Source organism: Brachycentrus maculatus, unplaced genomic scaffold, assembly GCF_059751285.1.
Source record: "Brachycentrus maculatus isolate JH-2025_06_01 unplaced genomic scaffold, ASM5975128v1 h1tg000656l, whole genome shotgun sequence".
Taxonomy (NCBI): domain Eukaryota; kingdom Metazoa; phylum Arthropoda; class Insecta; order Trichoptera; family Brachycentridae; genus Brachycentrus; species Brachycentrus maculatus.
The window spans coordinates 619,041-633,028 of NW_028281391.1; the positions used below are offsets into that span (position 1 = coordinate 619,041).

General features: G+C 30.1%; 1 protein-coding gene across 1 annotated transcript in view; it reads right to left on the reverse strand.

The window, feature by feature from the left end:
- Nucleotides 1-3,302: 3,302 nt before the first annotated feature.
- The window catches only part of LOC148300785 (cell adhesion molecule DSCAM-like), a 232,891-nt gene continuing 222,205 nt past the window's right edge, over nt 3,303-13,988 (reverse strand). The window contains exons 13-17 of the mRNA XM_088274307.1: nt 10,039-10,229; nt 8,938-9,124; nt 6,186-6,387; nt 4,834-5,762; nt 3,303-4,098 (exon numbers count right to left, since the gene is read on the reverse strand). Coding sequence (XP_088130433.1) covers nt 4,049-4,098; nt 4,834-5,762; nt 6,186-6,387; nt 8,938-9,124; nt 10,039-10,229 — 1,559 coding nt within the window. The 3' untranslated portion in view covers nt 3,303-4,048. The remainder of the gene's footprint in view (nt 4,099-4,833; nt 5,763-6,185; nt 6,388-8,937; nt 9,125-10,038; nt 10,230-13,988) is intronic.

The following is a 13,988-nucleotide window of genomic DNA, read 5'->3' on the forward strand; positions in this document are numbered from 1 at the left end:
ACAACTACGCTCTTAATGACCCTCTCTAATATTTAGAAAAAAGCAACATTAAAAAAAAACACGGAGATTGGGATATTGTTATTTTACAAATTGTCTCATTTAAATTAGAATACAAAAATAATAAAACATTTTTTATGCATTCAGCGATAATTTAATCAATTTTCATGTTGATAAAACAAGGTTTGCACACATTTAATAAAATCTTTTTTTTATAGCTAAACTGCATGTAGTAAAATAAAAATTTAAAAAATATTATCATGCTATTATTTTGGTACAAAAATATTATTATATATATTTCACACTCTTAAATTACAATTCATAAAACTAAACATTACTTTGTAGATTTTTTTTGAAAAAAAAAGTAAACTACTTATGAAATTACACATAATTGATAATGCTACTTAGCAATACAAAATGAGGTATTTTTATGAATTAATTTAATACTAGAATCTACTAAGCATGACATTTTAATAAATTGTAAATCAGCATACATATCAATATAAATTGTAAACAGTATAAAATGTGTAAGAAATGATAATAATATCGAATTGCCAACAAAGATGAAGAAGAATTTAGAAGTCTGGGTATTTACAGTGCTTATGACCTGTCATTAGCTGGTAAAGTGGGTCACTTTATACACGTATTACAGTCATCATTCGACCCACGACTGGCAAACACACTACTAAAAATTTTGGAACACAAACACATATTATAAATATCACGACATTTATGTGCGAGTTCACTGAGGCCATCTATGGTTGGTTTAAGAAAACTTTTATTTAGCAGATAAACTTTTATTTACAAGGCTCGGACACTCCTAAAAATTTTGTAAATAATGTGAAATTTGTTGGCTTCACATGAAGTAATAAAACTGATGAAAAAATGTTTATTTTAAAATCAAAGGTTTTTCTTTACATGTTATGTTGTGTGTGCTAAATAATATTCATCATATACATACATACGTAATCATATAAATTACATCTCATCAAACATAAAATGTTGAATTAATTTTATCAATTATAAACATAGATGTGGTAATTATTTTATAGCATCATACCTTCAGCTCAATATTTAGAAAAATAAATATATTTTATATTTTTCTACCCTTACAATACGATAACGTAAGGCATTACAAAATAAAATCTACAAAATCAATAAAAATTACAAAATCCTGCCTAAATATTAAATAAAACAACACGTTAGGGGCGTATAACTAAACAATGGACCCCAGGATATATCGGTATCATGTAAACGCGATCAATTTAATATTTTCGATTGTATGCAGTCACCTATGCACCATTTTAGTGCAAACATACGGCACAAAATGAATGAAGACAAAAATGTTTTTTCTGCAATATTCAGCATTTGACAAAAATTTAACTGTTCACGAATGTTTTAAAAGGTCTCTTTAATTTACCAGTTCGATGCGTATTTTAAATTCCATATTACGAGCATATTTCCACTTTTGTCTATGTTTATGTACGAGACTCATTGTTTTTTCAATAATGACGATTGAATGAACTGGATAATTAATATATTTTAAATTACAATTTACCGCTTTTAATTATGCACCCACACTGATTAAAAATATAACAAGTAATGATTTTTTTACTCATTTTATATAATACATAAGAAATTTTGAAAATTAGTTGTTCTCAGTATTCAGTCAGACAACGTCACTACCGCACAGTCAAAATATTTCAGCCAACGAAAATTGTATACCTCGCTTATTTATCCAAAGGTAAAAAAATATGTGTGAATTGATCTTGTAATAAATGTGTCGAAAAAAAACGTTTTCTTTTTCCAAGTTTTTTTTTTACATCAGGGATTGAAACTAAAAGAATTTTAAAACACAAAATAAATAAAAATGTATGAAAAAAGGTCATCTATATTAGCATATGTCTTGCATATGATAAATAGTTGATATCTTTCACAGTGAGAGATTTCATATTAACATCTAGCTGTACCCAGATCACCTCAGTCTGGTTTAAAGGAAGAAAAAAAGCACACATCTTATTTTTTTATATTTTATACTGCTTGTGAAACAATTACAATAATAAATATCTACGAAAAAAAAATGCAATCAAATTTATTGAAGATTCTAAGTGGGAACAGCTATCACGAAAAAAGCTGTTCGTATTAAGCAAGGTTTAGTATTGCGTGTGTTACTGTTATGTTTAACAGATCGTGCCATCGTGGTTAATTTTTTTTTATTATCAAGATTTCTGTCTCAGGTGTATGAAAAAATACGCACGTATTTGAATACAACGTATTTGTGATGAAATAATTGAGATTGTGAACCAACGAGTATTTTAATTATTTATATAGATATGGAAAATCGTTTCCTCAGTAAATTTAAGATAGATACATTCTAAAAATACGTTTAAAAAAAAATATTTTAATTTTACAGCAATTAAATCATAAAAAATAAAATAATCATTGAACCTTAGTAACCAAGTACCATTGACAAATATAAATAACCATTTTAGTATAAATATTCAAAGATATTATATTTCAAAAGCAGCGAAATGGCATTTCACCTACAAAAATCTTAAATCAAAACCAAATTTTTGTGTATTTTGAACGTAAATTTTTACTGTAATTTTTAACGTTTTAAATAAACAATTTAGGGCTTTGTATACTTTATTTTCACACTTACCATGTAATAATTAAAATTCTTAATATTAGTTTCTAAAAGTTCTACATAAATTATAATTACAGACTATAGTTTTAGGTACATTTTTGCTCTTAAATCTCTTCTGTCACAACTTGTGATGTCAAAATAACGTGATCCGACAGTCACATCTGCTTTATTTGACTGTCAACAGTTATTTTAGTCGTATTCAAATGAACAATCATTTTTTTATCTCTACAATACTCACAAAATAATTTTGTTTAAATTGGTTTTAAATCTAATTTTACATTTCTTTGTAATAAATAAGTTTGATCGATAAAAAAATTGTCATTATATGTATTTATTTCAACTATATAACAGTTTGATACAAAAAAATATATTTTAATGCATCTAATATAAACTCAAAACACTACGTTTTTTGGTATTTTATTATTCAATTAAGTTTAACCCTCTGTAGTTTATATTTAAATAGCATTTTCAATATTTACGACTGAAGATTTAGAAGAATGAAATGCATTTATTAATAATATCGGCGAAACTATTTCAAAACTATCATTTATGTATGTTTTATAAGTAAAATGATTCATCTCATACAAAAAGATATATATTCGAATTTGTTGTTTTAGTCATATTCAGTTGAACAATAATTTTTTTATCTCTACAATACTCACAAAATAATTTTGTTTAAATTGGTTTTAAATCTAATTTTACATTTCTTTGAAATAAATAAGTTTGATCGATAAAAAAATCATTATCATTCCATTAATTGAATTGGAAGTCACTTGGTGATAGTATATTTCCATTTATATATTAAATTTCACTTGGTGTTTGAAAGTTACGTGGAAAGCATCAAAACACAATACTGATACATATTTACTAAGTGAAATTGAAATTTTTAAGGAAAAACGATAAAAAAAATTATGTGACTTGAATAACAAACTTAATTTGATAGATATAATGGAAAATCACAAAGTTAGTGTTTCAAATATTGATTGTAAAAACTTCATTTTATTTGTTTGTAAGCATGCTAAAACTGGTAAAATTACCTTAATATGAACGATATAGATGCCCATGTGTAATAATTCGTCATCTTCGGTCCATATAAAAAATACAGATATTTTACATTACAATTTTCTCTGATTATGTCATTCATAATAAACAAACATACAGATTTCGAAATCATTAGTAAGTACCAGTAAACGCGGCTAAACTTCCCCCTAGATCAGTTATTATACTCGTATCTCTTCATAGAACTTGTTAATAATATGAAATACATTATACTTTACAATATACTGTAATCAGTATTTTGCGAGTATTTATTGCAAAACTTAAGTGCATTTCATTTTTGAACCTTGAAGGATTATCTTTACTTTTATTTTTTGGGTAAACATTTTATTCAAGTCTCTTGTTTGTTCATTCTTCTTTTTCTCCGAGTCTCTGTTGTGAAATAAGTAAATCCGGTTCTGAAACAAAAAATGTATTTCCGCATTGTATTGGTCAGCACAACACTTCCGTATTGTATTGGTCAGTACGTTTTATTACTATGCCGGTGGTCTCAGGTTAGATTTTTAAGGGGCAAGATGTATTTTTTTTCATCCTTAAACAAATTTATTACTACCCTGGACCTAAATGCAGGGCTGATCAACTAAAATTCATGTGTTCAATGATCAAGATAACTTTTTTTGTACGAAAATATGTTTTTTGCACCATTGGGTGTGGAAAAGGGTTAGAAAGATGAAGAAATATTATACTTGATATAACCTACACGTATTTAAAAAAATTAATAGTTTTTATCTGAGAAATTGTCATTATATGTATTTATTTCAACTATATAACAGTTTGATACAAAAAAATATATTTTAATGCATCTAATATAAACTCAAAACACTACGTTTTTTGGTATTTTATTATTCAATTAAGTTTAACCCTCTGTAGTTTATATTTAAATAGCATTTTCAATATTTACGACTGAAGATTTAGAAGAATGAAATGCATTTATTAATAATATCAGCGAAACTATTTCAAAACTATCATTTATGTATGTTTTATAAGTAAAATGATTCATCTCATACAAAAAGATATATATTCGAATGGTTCCATTCCTTTCCTGTGTGCATCGAAATATGGATTCCCGAAAATAATATTTTCCTTAACAAAACTTTCTGTCATGTAATTTATATTTCATATTTCGTACTTACTGTTTAAAGGAAACCGAACAACGGAACTGGCATCGCCTTCTTTTGGACTGGTTCCAATTGGAACGCACGGAACAACACTCGACTTGTCTGCAATACTTTTTTGATTATCACAACTCGATAATTCTTGTTCGTTTTGTGTTTCTCTCGCTCCACGATCTATTACAGTGATTTGAGAATTTTGGCTTGCCGTGCTTGACCTAGGGTTATCAGTTTGAACTGATCTCAAATCTCCTTCTTGGGCTGTTGATAATGCCGGACTTGGAAGACTTGGTTGGCTTATTCTGAATCCGGATGAAATCGTTCCCTGAGGACTAATTCTTTGCAAATAAATCGGTTCCGTTATGACTCCTTGTTGCGTAGTTTCCGGTCTTCCTTGGGAACTTCGTCTTCTTTCCAGGGTACTCATCCTTATACAATCTGGGGTGCTCGTCCTTTTCACAGGAATCCTGGCATACTGCGGTACTGGGTTCAAACTTTGATAGTTTATACCGAAACCTGTTGCGTACATAGAAAAATCTTTTGAATTCCTTCCAGAACTTGATCGATTCAACGCGATTCTTTGCAGACTGGCCTCAGACACCTCGTGGCTTGGAGATCTGGTAAGTGGTATCATTTGTGAGTAAATGTTTCCATCGATGTCTCTGTATTCTGGGTACATGAAACCATCCGGAGGGTTGATTGGTGGATACATTTCTTTCGGTCTCAATCTTAGTTCGATCTGATTTGAGTTGAATTCATCTGATTCTTGTCCGACGATGCTCAGTTCTTGAGACACTAAGGCTTCCTCTTGCAAAGCTGATAGATGCCTCGATGCTCTTCTGGCGTCTCTCCTGATGTCTGCGCAAGGTCTTATCATGACTGAAGGGGCGCCGAAGTGCAGTCCAAACCCGTTTTCATCATCTGGAGCAGCGTACATTGAAGGACCAGTACTAAAGGAAAAAAAATATTAATCGGTCTCACTTCTGATCTTTGACAGAAATAATAGTGGGTAATAAGCAAATGCACAACGTTTTGAGTGTGTCCCAGTCTTTGTTCACAAATCTATGTTTTTTTTACTTAAAGTGATTTCATATTGATATCTCAAAAAGATAAAAAAGAATAAGCATACTTTAAGGATGAATTTATTCTCTGAAAATTAACAAAAATAAATTATACAAATTATATTTTTTGAAAAAAATTACATATTTTTTAGTCTCATCGGTTTTATGAGTCCCAAAAAAAATTATTTGACTTATGCAAAGCAATTAACGTATTAGATCTTTTTCTACCATTTCTTGGGCGTTTTTTGACTTTTCCATGTTTATAACTTACATAGTTTGAATTATAAAACTTTTTTATCATTCTTTACTTACACTGATTCTCTTTTGTTTGCGTTACTTCCACACCCAAACATTCTATCTCCTCTCCTTTTGCAGAGAACAACCGCAGATGCGCTGATGATAGCAAGTAGTATGAGTAGGCCAGCAGCTAATAAAGCTCCTAAAATCATGGCCATGGATTGACTGGAAGCTGAGTTGGGATCGTCACCATTGTTCTCATTGAAGTTGTACTTATCTGCAACAAAAAAACGTTTTTCATTTTTTTTAAATAATTATTTATAATGAATAAAATTGGGCCACTATAGCTAGAACCAATTACAGTGTACTTTGATGCCTTATTTTTTATTATATTTAAAAAATTTAGGTTTTAATATTTTATTGATTTACAAGCACAGTATACTAACTATACCTACAATGTTGCGCCACATGAAATAAAATATAAAATATAGAATATAGAAATAAATAAAAATATTAATAATAAAAAAAACAACAAGTTAAAAAGTAGTTTTGATATGGGACACAAGAGCTGCCTAAAGTCAGTCACCCCACTCAAATAAAAAAAGCTAATTATAGTTTTATTTCTGCATACATTTTATGTTGTAAGATTTGTAATTTTAAAATTATAATTTCTTTGCAATGTAAATAAACGTCTCGTCACGGGTTCTGCATAGTAAGACGTTCATCAAAAAATAAAACATGTACTGTAAATATAAGTAATAATAAATTAATAAAAATAAATAAAAATTCACTATTTAGATTAAAGATTAAAGTACAACAGCAACACGTGGCTAGTTGCAGCTAGTTTTTGTATAGATACAAAAACTAGATTTTTTGATTTTTTATTGATTACTTTTCTTTGAATCTACTGATACAATGTATTTTCGGATGTTTCTATATCCGTATGTAATTTCGTAGAAGAGCACAAATTTCACCTCTACTAGAAAAAATATTTACAATTTGAGTGTGTCCAAGTACTTGTTCACAAAATCTGGATTATCTCCAATTACAGGAGTTTTTTTACATATTATTTAACATCTCAAAAAGATGTCAAAAATAATATGAAAATAACATTTCATTCGGACGCATGAATCTCGCTTTTATTCATTCGCGCATTCCTCCATGCTTTCATTGTATGCTGTTTGCTGGCCAGAGGCTTCGAGGGTAGAAATATATCGATGCATCATGGTCGGCCACCCTCGCAACAAGTATCAAACGTCAGGGGTTCAATTTACCAAGATGGATAGGGCCTTGTGATAGCCACTTAAAGAAGAAAAATTCACAATTTACACACAAACTCCGGAAAGGAACACGTTTGATGAATCGAAATGTGATACCCTAAAAAGAATGTTTCACCTAGTAAAAAATATACTTGACATTGAAAAGGGGTGGTTCTCCTTTTCAAGCATTATTCTTTGATTTCCAAGGGACTCCCTTCGATAAACGCGAATACACGTTCTCTATTGAAATCGAAATATTTTTTTCATTTTCATAAAAATCTTCGGAGGTAATAAAATTGTTGACGTCAAAAGAAACCTTATAAAGCATCATATTTTTTCACTTTCAGCGAGAAATAGGCGTATCTGAAAGATACGCCTTTTCTTCGATGTGATATCAAAAAGGAAGTTATTTAGAAAAATTAATACGAACACGTACATAAATACATATATGTATATATTTATATATAAACATATTATAACGTAATATTTTTAATATCTCAACGAAGATGTAGAAGGATATGGAAGTCTAAACATTTACAGGGCTTACGACCTATAGTAGGCTGGTTAAGTGATCTACCACATTTTGAGTGTGTCCCAAAATCTGGATTATCTCCAATTACAGGAGTTTTTTCATATTATTTTTTGACATCTCATCAAAGATGAAGAAGAACAAAGTGTGTAAGCTGATCACTTAAATCTGCCTATGACGGTCGTCAGCCCCGTAAATGCCCAGACTTTCAAATTCTTCTTCATCTTTGATGAGATGTCAAAAAATAATATGGTTAAATGACACACGTGTAAAATACACCATTCTTTCTATAATTACAATCATTCTAGAATACTCATTTTATTCGAAAGTCATACGTTGTTTTTATTATTAATCTCTTGACGTTCCATGATTGAGTTTACAATAGCCATCTGTATTTAGATTAAGAAAGCTTTTATTGAGCTTAGACCCTTTTATTTGTATGCGAGATCCAAACCCTGATGTTAATAATTGTTTATTTATTCACAACATTTTGAGTGTGTCCAAAAACTTGTTCACAAAATCTGGATTATCTCTAATTAATTTTTTTTATTCACTTACCCAAGCGAGGTTTTAGTTGTAGAAAATGATAGTCTAGAAATTATGATAGATAAAAAATCTTGCGATAAAGGTATTTGATAGTATTTTTTATTATTTTTAATATCTAACAAATTATCATGTAGCAAGAAGTCATTATAATAAAATAATAATGCCACATCCCGTTTTTCATATAGTGAACGAAATTTTTATAAATAAGTACATTTTGATGAATCTTTTTTGGCACGTTTTACAGTGTTTGAAAATGATACGGAATATATCATAATAAGTGTCACAATAGATTAAAAGAAAAAGTAACATTTAGGTAAAACCATTTTTTTTTAAATGCATTGATATAGCTGCAAAGTGACAGCCGATTCAATTTTATGATTTTTTTAAATGTTAACGTAAAATATCAGAATTTAAACGTCTCCTTAAAAAAGTAAAGCCACACTTGTGCCGATCCTTTTTAAGTTAGACAAATTTACTAAGAGTATTTTTTTACCTGCAGCTGCCAATTCCTCGGATACGGTTACATCCCTTAGTTTGACAGGGGCAGATCTACCCCTGGCATTTTCGGCAACCACTGTCAAGCCATACAACCTTCCCGGTCTCAAACCACGAAGGGTGAATCTGGGCTCGTTACCGGTTTCCCTGTATAAAGGAACTGCCTGTGGCTCGGGCCACGAACCCTGAAACAAATTTTGGTTTTTAATAAATTCAAAGTAACAAAATAATTATTTGTTAAAGACTTGAATTTCTGTTGATTATAAGTTTAAAATAAAATAAAAAAATTGAAAATGGAAGTCTCATACTATTTATTGATTTGGTGTTTAATTTGTAAAACTCCATTTTAATTTATGAATTGATTTTTAAATCAAACACAGATTTTTTGAGTCAACTAAGTTGTATTTTATTGACAAAAACACATAAAAAATTAATATTGTGACAATTGTTTCGCCTAGTTATGGCATTTTCAAACAAATGTTTGAACGGACGAAGCAATTGCCACAACATTAAATTTATATATTTTTTAGTTAATTAAATACAACTTTGTAGACTCAAAAAATCTGTGTTCGATTTAAAAAAATTATACATAAATTAAAAAATCTCATAGTCCCTCAAAGAGTTAAATTTCATTTTATATTAATTAGAATTGAATTATAAAATGAAAATGCATTTGTTTTATTTTGAAACCATTGAAAATTTTTGGAATATTTTTAAGTCGTTTATTTTTGAAAATTATTGAATCCTGTAAATGAAGCATTTATCATTACAGTAAATCACAAAATCAATTAAAAATATATTTATTTTCAATGGGTTTGAGTATTTGTGTAGAATTTTTCAGATGTATCTCCCTAATCCTTACTTAATCTAAAAATACAGGCATTGCGGGTTATTCCTTTTATTTAAAATATTTTTTTAAATAACATAAAGTGTCAAATGTAGCTTATTACAAATATAATGCTTCCTTTGATATTATAATGTCACTAACATATTTTTGGGTAAAATTAATTTAAAATATTATCGTACTTATTTTTTTACATCTTGAATTTGATTAAAAAAAAGGTTTGTGAATGAAACACAGAAGGAAAAAATAATATACCTGGTCATTCATCGTTGATATCTCATTATCGAGGTCTCTAGGAGGCTCTATGGTGGTGAAAGGCTTCATTCCAGCCAGAACCTCGAGGATGAAGTGCTGGGGGATTCCACCATCAGCTCCAGGACGACATATGACTTCCAAGCTCCTGCTGCCGTTTACCAAGGTACACTCTTCAGGTGGGTCGGGTGCCTCTGCGAAAAAATAAATGGAATATTTGTGTTGAAAAGTCGAATGGTGAGCAAATTGTCCTTAACGCTTTTTTGTCAAGACTGATTAATACTATAGATAAAAAGTATTAATCAGTCTTGATAGAGAAGTGGTTAGCTTCAAAACCGGTATACATTATAATTTAGTTATAATAAAATATTTATAGTGATTTTGAAACAAAGTTACATTTTAATTGTAAAATGGAAAATTACAAAGTTAGTGCTTCGAATATAAATTATAAAATAAAAATTATTCAATATTATTCAAACAAACTACATAAATTAGTTCAATTATTTTGTTCATGTAATAAGATTCTTTCAATATAACAAATATTGCAACGATAATAACAAACAGTAATTATATTTTATAATAATAATAAAACCCTTATCCGCACCCCAATGGTGCATAGGGCACTGCGTCATATAAACGCAGTGTTATCTTGATCGTTTACACATGAAGGAAAGGTGATCAGCCCTCCGCTTCAGGTACCAGTCCAGGGTAATATTGAATAAATATGACAGTGAAAAAATCACTTATATTTATTTTACCCCCCTTGGGATTCGAACCCGGGACCTCCAGAACGGTAGCCGAGCGCGCTGACCATTACACTACGGAGGCGGACAAAGTTATATTTTAGGTGTTTTTATTTTTGGAGGGTAACCAACTTCAACCTCTAGATTACGGGACATTCGTAAAATTTACGACGGACATCCAATCTGTGCATCAACACATGTGAATAATGTACTGACAACTAGCATGTGTCTAAGGTTTTTGGCGGTATTTAATGTTTGCATTTTATACAAAATTCACAAATAAATTATTTTTCAATGTTTTTAGCAAACGTTTTTGGAAAAATGTGTATTTTTCATACCGACGTTCATTTTACGATAGTTGAGGTAAATTGAAACAGAATATTATACAACCTTAACGGCGCCTTGATTTAAACTACTTATTTCATCAAGAGATTTAAAAAATATTAATATACAAGCATATTATTTTTTGACATCTCATCAAAGATGAAGAAGAATATGGAAGTCTGGGCATTTACGGGGCTTACGACCGTCATAGGCTGGTTTAAGTGATCACTTTACACACGTGTAACATTCACCAATTCTACCCATTATTGACAACCACACTACTCAAATTCTTGGAAGTTCTATATATATATGAACCAATTTAGAAACCTTGTTCATGAATCACTAGAACTTCACTAGAGACATCTATTGGTGATGTAGAGTCATCTTTGATGAGATGTCAAAAAATAATATGAAAATAACTCCTGTAATTGGAGATAATCCAGATTTTGTGAACAAGTATTTGGACACACTCAAAATGTTGTAATATACAAGCAGGTCAACACCTCATTTGAATCTGTTGTGGCTGGATTTATGATAAAAAGCTCTAGTTACATTCAAATGTCATTGTAATAACTGAGATAAAATCATCTAGAGCCTCCGAATTACCTTTATTACCGTAGTGGCTTATAATAAATTTTATCACATTTCATGGACATGGAAATTTTCAGAATCACGAAAGCGACGTTTAAGAAACTTGGCGATCATAGCTTTCGGGGAGAGGAATCCAACTTGCAAATTAAGGCATTAAGTACAATTTTATCTGCGCCATTTCGTGTTAGCATTTCCGGTAGGCACATCATAAAAGCTCTTTATGAATAAGAAAAGCTAGATTTGTCGTTTGTTGCGGCTCGGTGTATTTTTTCATTCGTATTTTAGCATAATATCTTGAAAATACGAGGTTAAAGTGCTGTGTTAACTTGTATTTATTTTATTTGTTGTAGCTGCAGACAGTTGGTAGAATTCCATATTGAATTGTTGGGTAATATATCCAAAATTAAACAAGGTTTATTAGATTGAATTCTACATTTATTTATGCATACGTGACGCGTTTTGTCTTATAAAGACATTATCAAACACTATATGAGTGTTTGATAATGTCTTAATAAGACGAAAAGCTTCACGTATACACATTAACATAAATAAATGTGGAACTCAATCAAATAAAACTTATTTATTTTGTATATATTACCCATCTATTTTATTTATTTGACATTTTAACATTCATTTCAATAAAATAATCAAATAAACTAATATTTGTGATTGAAAAAAATATAATTTTCTTCTTCTTCCTCTTTATTTAGGACTATGTCCTGTCACTCTCCGGTCCGCTCCTGGGAGGTGGAAGACCAGCTACCTCTCCATCGATAAGATGGCCTGCCTGGGGGTCTGCTACCTGTAATGCTGTTGTCCGCTGCTATCCTCACCACTCGATCCAAACTCACTCATCCCACTTGATTTCTCCAGAAACGTTTTCTTTCTCTTTCCCATCGCACAATATCTTCATCATCGCAGATTTTTCTTATTTCATATTTATCACAATCTTTCAAATGCTGCCTGTATGCTTGATTTTTTTTTTAATAGCTTAAGCCTTGCAAATACCCAGATTCCCAAATTCATCATCATCATCTTTGTCGAGATATCAAAATAATAATAAAAATAACTCTTAATTGGAGGAACCTATAATTGTGAATAAGAATTCGGAGACAGACAAGTATTGTGAATTATTTAATAAAAAATGTACGTTCATGTGAGAAACGATTAAGATAACACTGCATCAATACGGTGCAGTGCCCTATACCCCATTGTAAGCTGATAAATGTTAAAAGAAAAAGAAGTAGATTCTACTATATAGATAAATCAAAGTTTTGTAGATGCAGCTTTCGAAATGTGTCCGCCTCCGTAGTGTAATGGTCAGCACGGTCGGCTACCATTCTGGAGGTCTCGGGTTCGATTCCCAGGGGGGGTAAAATAAATATAATTGATTTTTTTCACTGTAATATTTATTCAATATTACCCTGGACTGGTACCTGAAGCGGAGGGCTGATCACCTTTCCTTCATGTGTAAACGATCAAGTTAACACTGCATTTATATTACGCAGTGCCCTATGCACCATTGGGTGTGGATTAGGGTTTTATTATTATTATTTATTATATGTTTAAATCAAATTTGTGTAGATGCAGCTTTCGTAATATGTACGAGTATGTCTTTGGGAAGTATTACGGAATGTAATATCAACCTACAGAATAGTTCTCTGTTGGATTTCACTCAAGTAATTATTGCGATATCTTGTATTCGGATGCAATTTCACTTAATTAAGATTGAACAGTGCAGTTCACAATAACTTCCCTTCACCCAGATGCGACATCTTGCATTCAGAACCAGTTACATCCTGGGGTAGTCAACGCCCATAAGCCTTGGGTTGATTTACTAATATAAATTATTAGTTTATCTATAGATTTGGCCTTTAATTTGAAGAACTCAATTTTAATTTATATATTAAATGTTATAATCTAATATATTTTGTATATTAAAAGTATTGTCAACTTTGTGGTACTGTAATATAACACTTTCCTTATCATTCTCCTTCGATTTTTTTTTGGGTTTTATCAATTGAATAACACAATACTTTCTGCAGTCATTTTTGTCTTAAAAAATTCAAATTTTTTAAGATCTAATTAGGGAATATTTTCATTTCGCATAAATAATGTGTTATTGACATTAAATACTTTCAAATTTTCAAAAACATTGCTTTTTAGTTTGAGTTTGCTTATGAGTTTTAAAGTCAAGGTAATCGCATAACTGTCAAAAATCGTGATCTGACAAAATGCACATTTAGTTGTATTTTAATAGATTTATATTATCTACTGACTTTTCGTGATGGAATT